Source organism: Podarcis muralis, chromosome 13, assembly GCF_964188315.1.
Source record: "Podarcis muralis chromosome 13, rPodMur119.hap1.1, whole genome shotgun sequence".
Lineage (NCBI taxonomy): Eukaryota > Metazoa > Chordata > Lepidosauria > Squamata > Lacertidae > Podarcis > Podarcis muralis.
The window spans coordinates 42185962-42200046 of NC_135667.1; the positions used below are offsets into that span (position 1 = coordinate 42185962).

Below are 14085 nucleotides of genomic sequence, written 5' to 3' on the forward strand. Positions count from 1 at the left end.
TTATGGAGTGAATGTGTGGTCCCTGCAGCCAAAAAATCAAGCAAAAGTCAAATTGCGAGTCACGGAGAAGGGAAACCTGAAAAGAGGAAGTGGCAGCTTTCCTGTATTCTGCCTCAGGGTCTTATGCCCACCCTCCTCTGTTTCGTTGCTGTGATTGCTGAAACGGAACAAAGAGCAGGGAAAGCCCCTCCCCTCCAGGCAAGCAGAGGGGAAAGTGTCGTCTCTGTGCTCCGGTACTGCTGGGGGAGAGGGAGAGAGAGTGGGGGAGGGAGAGGGAGAGGGGGGGAGGGAGAGAGAGAGAGAGAGAGATGGCTGGCTTGGGGGGGAACTTTTGCCTCCCACCCGTTAAATCCCTCTCCAGCATTCTTAGCCAGCTGCTTCTCTGCACACCCCTCTCATGTCCCTTCTTTGTTTTTCCTTCGCTCCCCACTTAAAATGTGGTTACAAAGCATAGATCAACATGGATCCTCAGGATCTTTGCATTGGGTCACCCCAAATTCACCATCAGATCACATAGCATGTCCATGGCTACAGCCTGCACCAAAAAAAGCACGCACCCACTGTTGCCTGGGGCTGCAATGGTGCAAAAACGTGGTTAAAAAGCATGGATCCACAGGGATTCTCAGGATCTTTGCATTGGGTCACCCCAAATTCACCATCAGATCACATGTCTGTGGCCACAGCATGAAGCACAAAAATGATACATCCACTGTTTCATTCAGAATGTTTTTTCCCTTGTTTTCCTCCTCTAAAAACGATGTGCGTGTTATGGTCAGGTGCGTGTTATAGAGCGAAAAATACGGTAGGTACTGCTCCGGCGGGAAGGTAAACGGCGTTTCCGTGCGCTGCTCTGGTTCGCCAGAAGCGGCTTAGTCATGCTGGCCACATGACCCGGAAGCTGTATGCCGGCTCCCTCGGGCAATAAAGCGAGATGAGCGCTGCAACCCCAGAGTCGGTCACGACTGGACCTAATGGTCAGGGGTCCCTTTACCTTTTACTACTGTATATATGGCCCACCTTTTAGTTATTGATACAATAATGTGGAACACCCTAGAATCCACCTGAGATGAGTCTTCCATTTTTCCTTCCAACTCCTTGTTCACCAAACTTGATCCATCTACCGAAAGCAGTTTCCTTCCCTTGGCAATAAACAGCTTTCTATAAATGAAATCATCCTTGATAGCGCAAACACATACCAAAGATGGAGGGAGGTCCATGATGTGGCGCCTCATACCTCAAGGACATCCTCTCCTTGTATGAACTGACCCAGACACTGTGATCATCATGTGAGGCCCTTCTTTGTGTGCCTCCTGCATGGGAGGTCTAGAGGGCGGCAACAAGAAAGTGGGCCTTTTCTGTGGTGGTTCCATTTGTAGAATGCTCTCCCCAGAAAGGCTCACCTGCTGCCTTCATTATATATCTTTAGGTGCCAGGTGAAAACATTCCTTTTCTCCCAGGCCTCTGGCTAATAAAACAATATGTTCTTTTAAATGGGGGGAGGGGTATTGGTTTATTTTTGTTCTTGGTTTTATTATGAATTTTCTCATTTTGTATTTTCATGTTGTGAACCGCCCTGTGATCTTTGGGCAGTATATAAATTTAATTAATTAATTATAAGACAGAATGTGACCTTGGAAACCAAGATTAGGAAGTTCTTTTACTACTAGGCGATTTGCTCCATTTCCCTGGTCCCAGCCAAGCCCTCTCTTTTTCGTTCCCACCCAGGGCTACATTGTGCCAGGGTTTAGCTCAGGAACCTGTTTTCTCAAGTCTGATGGCAGAAGTTCCTCCTTTTCCTTCACTGAAAATCCCAGGTCCCCTTTTTTCCAGCAGCTTCAGAATTCTTCCACAGAGCTCTCAAAGAAAAAAAGACTAGCCTGATAAAAAGTCTGAATGAGGCAGATTTTTCCTCTTTAAGATGGAAAGGGAAGCAGCACCACTAAGATCCTCCAGTTTAAACTTAGTCATATACCCTTCACCCGGACTCATTCTCCTACTTGTTCTGCCACTGTCCTTCAGTTACTAGCATCTGGACTAGGACTGAGCAATGTCTTGATATATTGTCCAAAACCATTTTGAGTCTGTATCATGTTAACGGTTTCATTGTTTTTGACCTGGCAGTATATTGCGAATCATGGTGTGTCTGCGCACTATGCAGAAATCACCATGTGGGAGAAACAGTGAAGCCAGCCAATGCCTCTATGTAGCTCCATCCTTATTTCAGACATTGTGATATATCGCAATGTTGAAAACCAAACCTAATCTGGACACTGGCCCTTAGCTTCGCTATCTTCCAAGAGAAAGGTAAAGGACCCCTGGATGGTTAAGCCAAGTCAAGGGTGACTATGGGGTGCAGCACTCATCTTGCTTTCAGGCCAAGCGAGCCGGCGTTTGTCCACAGACAGCTTTCCGGGTCATGCGGCCAGCATGACTAAATTGCTTCTGGCGCAACGAAACACCGTGATGGATCCACACAGCTCTCCCTTTCACTGGGAATTTTAACCCTGGCAAACTATCCTTTCTCACAGACTCTGGGCTGTGAGCAACCTGTTACAAACAGCTTTGGTCCCTATGTCCCTCTATTCCAGCTCAGCTTTACTGCAGTATACGACAAAGAGCTAAGGATTCAAACATGTCACGTGCTAATAAAATTCACAGAACTTTACTTAGATGGCAATAATACAACCTTGTTGAAGTTTACAGAGATTTACTAGCCCAGCCCCAAATGAGAAGAAAAAGAAACAAAAATTAGGTGACACTTGGCTGCAGAAGATTACGGGTGCTGCACTAGGCTCTTAATTCAACTTCATAAAGGGTGTTGCCTCTCCCTGGCGTACATATGTAGGAAACTGGGTTTCATTCACAGTTCCACCAACCAAAAGCAACCTTTGGCTAGAGTGAATATATAAAGGGGTTTCCAAATACTTCCCTCAACCATAGTTTCCCCGTATGTAGTTAATAAAAATAGAAAGTGACGAAGGGAGGGGGAAGGCAGCCACCACACCGTTCTTTGGTTACAGATGTTGGCCACGACCACTGAGCCCAACAGATTGGACAACAAAAATGTGTGTGTAGTTTTCTTTCAGTGCTTCAGAGGACTCCCTTCACCCCTCCCCACAGTCCTTGCCTAGGACAGATTTGCAGCTTTGAAAGCCAACACACACCAAAGTGTTTGAAAGGATTCCTTCCTCTGAGCACTCTGGGTCTGTGTGCATGCTGTGCCATATAACAGACAGAGGGGAGGGAAGAAAAGAGAAGAGTCCAGCTGTAGTTCCATGCTACCGCTTCCTCTCGCCTTTCTGTGTTCTCTTCTTCTCTTTCTCCTTACGTTCTTGCTTAGCCAACTTGTCCTTCTCCCGCTGGAGTTTGTCTTGCTCCTTCTTCCGATGCGACTCGTCCCGCAGGTGCTCTCTTTCCAGCTTCCGGGCATTCATAACGGCTTCCAGGTTTGTGTTTCTGAACAGAGCTGACAAGGAGGGAGTTGAGGAGAACAAGGAACTCGACACACAGAGTGAATCCTGAGCATCATTCTTCCTGCGACTGGCACATCAAGACAACTGACCAAAGCTGGTTCATGGAAAGATTTAGAGCAGGGGTCAGCAAATTTTTCCACAAGAAGCCGGTCCACCGTCCCTAAGACCTTGTGGGGGGGGCTGGACTATATTTTTGGGGGGAACCCCTCCACGACTCTCCGCTCCCTTCTCCACAGCACCGGATGAGCCCCGGTGGCTGCTTACCTGTGCCATGCGAGTGGCAGGGCCTGGCGGCACGGAGGGACGATGAGCAGCGTGAAAAGGCTGGCTCCAGAGGGGCTGCTCTGCTTTAAATGGTGCTCAGCCAACTGTGGCTCAACAAAGTCCAGCCCCCTTCCTCCTCTAGGCAGGGCGGGGAGAAGCCAGGAGGAGGGAGGGAGGAGGCGCCACCGTGGTGTGGGTGGGTGGGGGGAATGGCACAGCCCAAATGATCAGAATCCCCACATGGCGATTCCTGGACCGTCCACGGGCCGGATCCAGAAGGCAATTGGGCCGAATCCAATCTTAGTTTGCTAACCCATGATTCAGAGTCTGGGATCCCTGCATTCAATTCCCACATTTCCCTCGTCTATACCCTTGATTCAACCAACCTCACTTGTATTGAGAGGTAATACAATGAAAACTATATAGCAGCTTGGAAATTAGGAAGTGCTATATAAATTACCTGTAATATTTTGTTGTATGAACTACAGTAACCCAGCCAATTTAGCTTACAAGAAACACATTAAACCAAGCTGGACCAGCATCCGATGATTGGCAGATTTTTTTCCTATAACAGCAGATATAAAACAACTCCATAACTCACTATCTACAGCTTGCAACCCAATCACCACCCAGTAAGATTGTTTCATCCTTGCCTTCTCAAGATTCCCTTCCAGAGATTCCATACGATATACAATTGCTACCCCCTCAGACACAGTATTCCCTGCCACTTACTACCCCACTTTTGTTCTCAAATAAGTCAACATTCCCCATCTCACGTTACTAATAATATTGTGGCCTCAGAATACCCTATTTGTAAGGATACATTTTTCGGAACTGACAGTCACTGCTGCTGCCCCAGGATCATCTTCGCCATCTGCTTCAGTGTGCCGAGTTAAGGGCATTTGGTCACTAATTAGGATTTGGGTGATAAGGAATGCTGTGGAGGGAGAGATGTTCTGGTGACGAGACAGCATGACCACAACCCCAAAAAAGGACTGCGAAGCTGTATAAGACACTGAAATCTGATTCCCCATTGCCAGAATATTCTGAAGACATTTGAGGAGTATGGCAAGAAGGAGATATCCAACCTCTGCTTCTTCTCAGAAGCTGACAATCAGATTCCTAGCCATCACAGCTCATAGGAACAATAAACCTGACGTTCATGATTGTGTCTAGTCCGTTTTGAAAGCCATCTGTACTTGCACTCATCACAGCATCTCAAAGCAATTTTTCCTCTTAGTTTGCCTGACCAGTCCGCACCAGTTGGATATGTGACAATCACAGGCTGCCAATGTAATGGTGCATACTGCAATGAAATAAAAACTTATTTTCCATCTGATGGACTGCCATTGTTGAAATCTGTTTTAAGGGACAGTTTCAGATCTCTTATTACCCCTCATTAACCCATTAATACACACACTGACCCACAGTGAATGTTCTTAGAGTCCAAGGCAGAGAACTTTACTATAAATATGCATGTACAGTGGAACCTTGATTCTTGAACTTAATCCCATTTTGGAAGTCCGTTCGACTCCCGAAATGTTCGAAAACCAAGGCGCGGCTTCTGATTGGCACAGGCAACCCGGAAACAATAGCCGACAGCCGCATCAGATGTTCAGCTCCCCAAAAAAGTTCGAAAACCAGAACACTTACTTCCAGGTTTCCGGCATTTGGGAGTCGATTTGTTCGTCAACTATGCCCTTTGACAGGGCTCTGCAACCTTTAAGACAAAAAGAGCCACTTGGACCCGTTTCCAAAGGAAAAAAAAACTGGGAGCCGCAAAACCATTGCGACATTTAAAACAAATATATCTCCGGAGCCGCGATCTGACAGCAGGCAGGAAGGTGACGTCGGGACGGTGCGTGACTAACGTACGCACCGCCCCCATGCGACGTCACAGCCAGTACAGCGCCCGCCACAGTGGGGAGTGTCGGGGCGCACAATGTGCCTCCTCCCCTTGCTAGTATCTGCCCCGGAGCCGCGGCAAAGGTGTAAAAGAGCCACATGCGGCTCCGGAGCCGCGGGTTGCAGACCCCTGCCCTTTGAGAACCAAGGTTCCACTGTATACTGTAATTTACTGTATACTGTAAACCAAGTTCATGGGGCAGAGCAGGCTATAAAGACCTCAAGGGCCTCTCTCCATAGGAATGCGGACCCCAAGATCATCTTTTGAGGCCCTTCTTTGTGCACCTCCTCCATGAGGTCCAGAGGATGGCAACGAAAGAATGGGCCTTTTCTGCAGTGACCCCCTGTCTGTGGAATGCTCTCCCTAGGGAGTTTCGGCTGGCACCTTCATTATACACCTTTAGGCGCCAGGCAAAAACATTCCTCTTCATACAGACCTTTGGCTGACCGACATCCAATGCTCTTTTAAAATGTGTTGGGAAGGAGGAGGTTTATTGGGTTGTGCATATATATATATATATATATATATATATACATACACACACACACACACACACACACACACACACACACACACATATTCTGTGTTTTTAAATTGTGATTTTATGTTGTGACCTCCCTGAGACCTGCGGGCATAGGGAAGTACAGTGGTACCTCTGGTTACATACTTAATTCGTTCCAGAGGTCCGTTCTTAACCTGAAACTGTTCTTAACCTGAAGCACCACTTCAGCTAATGGGGCCTCCTGCTGCTGCCACATCGCCAGAGCACGATTTCTGTTCTCATCCTGAAGCAAAGTTCTTAGCCCGAGGTACTACTTCTGGGTTAGCGGAGTCAGTAACCTGAAGCGTATGTAACCTTAAGCATGTGTAACCCGAGGTACCACTGTATACTTACTTACTTACTAACTAACTAACTAACAAATAATAATAATAATAGAGGGGGGAAGGAACCCATGGACTCCTGCCCCAGAGTTAATGGATCAGCCAGCCAGGGAATAGATTCAACATGATTTGGGAATTTGCAGCACAAAGGATATTCCTCATCATCTGTCACCTCAGCATACTGTGCGAGGAGGGCAGCCTTCTGTAGTGTCTCTTCCTTGGCGACCTCTTTGGGCTTCACCACGATTTGTGCCTGTTTTTCAATTATGTTAGCTATAGCTTGGATCTCATCTGGGAAGGAAAGGGGACAAAGCAAGGGTAAAGAAAAAGAAGTCCATGATCACCCTTCAATAAGAACAAGGACAACAACAAACAACAACAACATTTATACCCTGCCCATCTGGCTGGGTTTCCCCAGCCACTCTGGGTGGCTCCCAACAGAATATTAAAAACATGATAAAATATAAAACGTTAAAAAACTTCCCTAAACAGGGCTGCCTTCTAAAAGTCAGATAGTTGTTTATTTCCTTGACATCTGATGGAAGGATGTTCCACAGGGCGGGTGCCACTACCAAGAAGGCCCTCTGCCTGGTTCCCTGTAACCTCACTTCTCGCAGCCCTTGGAGCTGGATCTCACTGTCCGGGCTGAACGATGGGGATGGAGACGCTCCTTCAGGTATACCGGGCCGAGGCTGTTTAGGGCTTTAAAGGTCAGCACCAACACTTTGAATTGTGCTTGGAAACACACATAGGCGAGCTGAGTCCTATTTGAATCTCACCCTTGGGGGCTTATGTTCTGTAGTTACAGCACAGCCAAGATACTGGAGAGGAACAGCTTGTGGCCAGTTTTCATGTGCTATTTTGAGCACAAGGCGAGTAACGTTTGGAATCAACATCAAAACAGTTTGGTATTTTAAGGAGGCCCCGAAAATAACTTCTCGCCCAACTCATCCCAAATTGCTTGCCCGAAATGCATTTTTCAAATCTTGCATCACTTCCAGAAGATATTCAAGCTCTGATGACACATGGAGGGCAGCATAAAATGCTGCTTTGAGCTGAACACAGAAATCATGAAAGATGAAGGTCAGACCCAAGTCATTTAAAGAAAACTGGGCACATTCCTACTACTCTTAAATATTTTGATTTTAAAAAATATGCAAACATCATTACATCCATATGTATTTATACGCAAACGTTCATAATATATTAGTGTTTAAATTTGTCATTTTACACACGTGAAATCAATACCATCTTTGTATTTCCTTAGCTTGTAGATTAAAAGAGGAGCCTATCGATCAGGCAGCACATTACAGTATTTTACATAATTAAGCAAACATATCACAGGACTGTATTTTGCATTGCTAGCATTGCTCCTATTATCTGTGCAGTAATTCTCCAGTAACGTTAAATGTTTTCCCACCACAAGTGGCTCAAGTCTCCTGTTGCTGCTTTGCAGTACCAACATCTGCTTTCTGTACCATACATCTTTTGAATTTTCGAAGGCAAAAACCAATGTTCTGTTATAGCCAGACCTATGGAAAAATATCAAACTTTTATCAAACAGATAACCCTATTAACCTCTCGATAACTAATAAACCTTTCTGCCATTTATTCACAGAAGGCTCAAAAATCCTTATTAAATCTATTGTTTATAATCTTGTAGGTCTCATGTACTTTTGGTTTTGCTGTACTGCTATAGTTTTGAATTTATGCTTTAATATTTTATTTTATTTTATATATACACTGTTTTTATTGCAAGCTGCCCAGATAACTGTGTTATGGAGTGGTATATGGGTGCTGCCAAAATTTTTTTTTAAAAAAAATCTATAGGAAATGCATGCAATATAGACTAGGGGGTAATTTTTCCTTTAATCTGTAATTGCTCTTCATATTTATTTTATTTTACTTATTTATTTATCCTGTCCTTCCTTGCAAAGGAGCCCAGGCAGACAAACAATAAAGTGTTTTTAAAAATTATTTCAGTGGTACCTCGGGTTAAGTACTTAATTCGTTCTGGAGGTCCATTCTTAACCTGAAACTGTTCTTAACCTGAAGCACCACTTTAGCTAATGGGGCCTCCCGCTGCCGCCGCCCTGCCGGAGCACGATTTCTGTTCTTATCCTGAAGCAAAGTTCTTAACCTGAAGCACTATTTCTGGATTAGCGGAGTCTGTAACCTGAAGCGTATGTAACCTGAAGCGTATGTAACCTGAGGTACCACTGTATAAACAATTCCAATAAAGGTGCAGACTGAGAAAGATCTCAATTTAAAAGGATTGTTGTATAGAGGAAGGGCTTCAGTAGGTGCTGAAAAGCCAACAGAGACGGTGCTTGTCTAATATTCAATGGGAGGGAATTCCAAAGGGCAGATGCCGGAACACTAAAGGCCCAATTCCTACATTGTGCGGAACAAGATCTCCTGACAAGACAGCGTGTGCAAGAGATCCTCACCTGCAGAGTGAAAACAATTTTTCTAAAAAGCTTCCGTTATTGTTCCAGGGAACAGATGCCTGACAGATCAAGGGGGAGGGAAATAGAAAATAACAAATAGGGTAAGGGCAGAAATGGGAGAAAAGACTTTAAAGTTTTGGTCCAATAAGTTGAAAGCCACGCAGAAAGCATCCAGCAACCACTCCAGTGATGCCAAAAGGAATGTGAAATACCTTCTTTCTTTTCATTACTTCCGTCATTTTGGGCCTTTGACCACCTTTCAACGATTTCTCTGCAAACTTCTTGTAGTACATCTTCATCCTGATTAAAAGAAAAGATGCTTGTCAGTGGAAGAAAAAGGCTTGTCTATCACAAAGACACAGTAAGGGACAACTTGGGAGGCTTGGAATGCCAAACCTAGACCTGCCCCCTGGCCAATTTTTTTTTAAGCCCTCATAGCCCTCCCAGAATTTAACCAAGGTGTAGCAAAAAGTTTAGCTTTGTTGTTTTCATTCTTATTATGTATTTTGTGTGTTTTTTTATAATGTAAAAAGATCTGCAGGTATAGGGTGGTATACAAATTTAATAAATAAATAAGAGAGATTGATACACTTTAAAGCAGGCTTCCTCAACCTCGGCCCTCCAGATGTTTTTTGGCCTACAACTCCCATTATCCCTAGCTAGGAAGACCAGTGGTCAGGGATGATGGGAATTGTAGTCTCAAAACATCTGGAGGGCTGAGTCTGAGGAAGCCTGCTTTAAAGCTACTTTGCTCTTTGTACATCACAAGTCTGTAACATGTTTATATTTGTATGGTATGCTATGCCCGAGTGCAGGTAAAGAGACTAATTCACAGAGCTCTTCAGGTCCACAGACTGATGACTGTTGTGGTAATACAAAATACGAGATCTTTGCTCTCTCTCTCTCTCTCTCTCTGAAGCATGATGGGAGTTACAACTCATGGAGAGAATTATCTGATAAAAGAAAATGGCTGGCATTCACAGTTTACCAACCTGGTCCTATGAGATGCATGAAGTGGGGAACCTCCCAATTACGCAAGGAGCCTCAATGAGTACAGGTCCTCCATGTTTCAGAAGCTCACCCTTCAACCCACAGGGGGCCGAGGAAACACAAGAGAGAGGACAGGACTCACCACCACAGTCCCATGAATAAATAGAACACCTGGGGAGGGCTATTATCTCTTTGGAACCCTTACGACAACCATGCAAGGTAGATCGGCATTGTCCCCACATTGCAGATACGGGTGGAGGGGGAGCTGGTTGCGGGAGGCTTAAAAAGGATACCAACATACCAACCAAGTTCATGACAAGAAGCTAGATCAGGACCAGGACCAGTGTGTTGAAATTTCTGCATTGCAGGGGGGTTGGACTAGATGACCCTCGGGACCCCTTCAAACTGTACAATGATTATATGAGCCTTTTTAGCCAATACACCACACAAGACTCATTGCATGGGACTACCTTTGAAGAAGGGATGTGGGTGGCGCTGTGGTCTAAAAAACAGAGCCTAGGCCTTGCCGATCAGAAGGTCGGCGGTTTGAATCCCCGCGACGGGGTGAGCTCCCGTTGCTCGGTCCCTGCTCCTGCCAACCTAGCAGTTCGAAAGCACGTCAAAGTGCAAGTAGATAAATAGGTGTCGCTCCGGCGGGAAGGTAAACGGCGTTTCCGTGTGCTGCTCTGGTTCGCCAGAAGCGGCTTAGTCATGCTGGCCACATGACCCGGAAGCTGTACGCTGGCTCCCTCGGCCAATAAAGCGAGATGAGCGCCGCAACCCAGAGTCGTCTGTGACTGGACCTAACAGTCAGGGATCCCTTTACCTTTGAAGGTGACCCGGAAACTACAATTAATCCAGAATGTGGCAGCTAGACTGCTAACTGCGAGTGGCTACCCATACCATTTTACACCTGTCCTGTATGTTTCCGAGCACAATTAAGTGATGGTGCTGACCTTTAAAGCCCTAAACAGCCTCAGTCCTGTATACCTGAAGCATCCTCTCCACCTCCATCGTTCAGCCCAGATACTGAGGTCCAGCTCCAAGGACCTTCTGGCGGTTCCGTCACTATGAGAAGTGAAGCTACAGGGAACCAGGCAGTAGTGGCACCCACCCTGTGGAACACCCTCCCATCAGATGTCAATGAGATAAACAACTATCTGACTTTTAGAAGACATCTGAAGGCAGCCCTGTTTAGGGAAGTTTTTTAATGTTTGATGTTTTATCGTGTTTTTAATATTCTGTTGGGAGCCGCCCAGAGTGGCTGGGGAAACCCAGCCAGATGGGCAGGCTATAAATTATTATAATATTGACTGAGATCCCCCACCCCGCAAAAAAACCCCCACAGCTCAAATAGTTCTGTCTGGTTCAAGTTGACTTATGCTTTTAATGCTTGATGTTTTATCATGCTTTTAATATTTTGCTGGGAGTCACCCAGAGTGGCTGGAGAGGTCCAGTGAGATGAGCGGGGTATAAATAAATTTATTATTATAATAAATTTATTATTTATTATTATTAATTATTATTATTATTATAGCGGACTCTAGGGTTGCGAACGTGATCCTTGCGAGAGGCATGTTCGCAAGCCGCAGCGTTCGCAACCAGGTTGCGATTCGGTGCTTCTGCACATGAGTGATTTTGTGGGTCTGCATATGCGCGAGCACCGAAACCCAGAAGGAACCTGTTCCGGTACTTCCCGGTTCGGCGTGGTGCGCAACCCGAAAACGCGCAACCTGAAGCGTCTGTAACTCGAGGTATAACTGTATTATTATTATTATTTTATATACAGAGACCTTTCGGCGCCTGGGGCAAGACGTGCCACCGACACAGATGGGCTCCAGCCCCCTGGTGGGGTGGGAGGTGAATGTCACCCAAAACAGTTGCTTCCCTGGCATGCCAGCCACATGAAGGCAGAAAACTAGCTCGGGGGGCTAGACTGCTGCACTTTTCTAGGCACCTTTCGACCACCCCTCACAACTGGCCGCCCGAGGCAGCTGCCCCCGTGGCAGGGCCGGGCCTGTGGGGAGGAATCGAACCCACTCCTCGCTACCCAGATCAGCTCCCTCCCTCAGAAGTCACTCACGGGAGAACCTGGCTCCCAGGGGCGAAATAAGCTCCAGAACAGAGAGGCGGCACCCGCGACTGCCCGGGTCGCCTCGGCCCCCTTTCCCCCTCGGTTTCTCCCCTCGCGCTGCAATGCGGCGGGTGTCGCGCTCACCTGCTCCCCCGCCGCCAGCGCCCCCGCCAGCCCTTCCAGCCGCTCGGCGTCGCACTCGGCCTCGCGCAGCACGCCCCGTATGTACCCGCCGTACACGTCCCCGTCGAGACCCAGTGCAGCCAGGCGCCCCTCCAGCCACGGCTCGAACGCGCAGGGCGCCGCCATCTTGGCTCGCCACCAACCCTGGGGAGGAGGAGGAGGAGGAGGAAGCGCGCCTGCGCGGCGGCGGCGGAAGCTGCGCATGGGCAGTACGGGCCAGCTCTCGCTTAACCGCCTCCTCAGGAGGTTTGCAGAAAGGGCTGAGGCGACGCCCGCGAAGAGCCGGTTTCTCTGTCAGGGCGCGCGGGACAAAAACAATGGCAAAAGAAACCAGCCCGTGTCGCTTCTTGCCGAGGGCGGTGAGAGAAACAGAAGCGCGTTGCTGGGAACCCGCGAGGATATGTCACGGGGTTCATTCAGACGTGCTCGGAAAACCCGAGAGTTGCCCAAGTTGCTGCCATTCTGCGTGTCAGCGCAATACTCAAGTGCAGACCCTCGTTTCGCTCCATTGGGATACTTGCCCCCCAAGGAAGCGCCCCTTTGGTTGGGATTTGGCGAGAAACCCGCCTTGCAAACCGCCTCGGTGCAATGCTTTGGACAGATCCTGCTGCTTTCAGAGCGATCCTTGCTCTCTCCCCTTCCTTGGAGGTTTTGAAGTAAGAGTTTTTTAGATGTGATGGATGATCTAGCTGAGATTCCTGCACATGCAAGGGGTTGGAGTAGATAACCCTCGGGATCCCAACTCCACAACTCTTTGCAGAGGGTTTTGCCATTTGGAGCGGCAGAGAAAGTCTGCTCCAGCCCTTTGTCCTGACAGCCCTGGTATTCCTCATTTTTCCAAGATAAACACTGCCCTGGAAAGACTTACTTTTCCAGACATAACGCACCTCGCACCGTCCCAGTCGCTCACCTGCTAACATGCTCCAGTTGGTCAATGTCCTCCTTAAATCGGGGCATCCAGAACATGGGTGTAGCCAGGAGATGGGGAGGGGGCAGCTGCCCCCCTAAATCAGGTAAAAAATAAAAATACTTAACTGGCTAATTGTGTTGCAGATAACCCAGTTCTGCCCACCCAACCCAAGCCTGGCCTCCAAAAAATAAATCCTGGCTACGCCCATGATCCTGAACTAGTCAGTGTAGATTGTCCTCATGGTTTTCTCAACAGTTTCCACTGTGGAAGGATGTGTGGATCCAGAATTAGCCTCCACAGTCACGGACTCACTGGTAAGACCGTGTTCATGGAAGACAATCTTACTCGGCTACGAGTGATCGCCAAAGAAGAAGAAGAAGAAGAAGAAGAAGAAGAAGAATGGAACTCATATGTATACACTGTACCTTTAGAGCACATTTGAAGGACACTATTTCCCCAAATAATTATAGACACTATAGTTTGTTACAGGTTGCTGGGAATTGTAACTGATGGGTAAACAATGCCCAGGATTCTTGGAGGGAAATGATGTGTTTTGAATGTACATTAAATGTACATTAAAGGTATAGTGTTTTCACAAGCATAAACTGCATTAGCTTCTGGATTCTTTTCACATGATCAGCCACCACCACCCATTTTTTAAAAATGAGACCAGCATTTACTCACCACCAGTCTCCTGGCATCTGACCCATTCTCCAATAATTCTGAAAGATCACTGTCAGTAGCTCTGAAATACAGTAAAGTATATCAATACAGTAAAACATCAAGCCAGCAGAGAAGGCAGTTTAAAACTGGCCTCAATAGTCAGGAAACACCTAAGAAGAAAGTTAAGTTTTTATGAGGGGAACATACTGTCAAGGAGGAACAAGTTATTAAAAATCCCCCATCCAAATTCAAATGGCAGGTCAAATTCAAATAGCTGTTCAATTTTTCTT

At 46.8% G+C, this 14085-nt stretch overlaps 1 protein-coding gene across 1 annotated transcript; it reads right to left on the minus strand.

The window, feature by feature from the left end:
* Positions 1-2646: 2646 nt before the first annotated feature.
* Positions 2647-12379, minus strand: CCDC43 (coiled-coil domain containing 43). Its single transcript, XM_028703824.2, has 5 exons — positions 12184-12379; positions 9188-9275; positions 6681-6816; positions 4561-4619; positions 2647-3466 (listed from the first exon to the last, which is right to left on the minus strand). The coding sequence occupies exons 1-5, from the start codon at positions 12346-12348 to the stop codon at positions 3279-3281; spliced, it is 636 nt and encodes a 211-aa protein (XP_028559657.1). The 5' UTR covers positions 12349-12379; the 3' UTR covers positions 2647-3278.
* Between the last annotated feature and the right edge of the window lie 1706 nt (positions 12380-14085).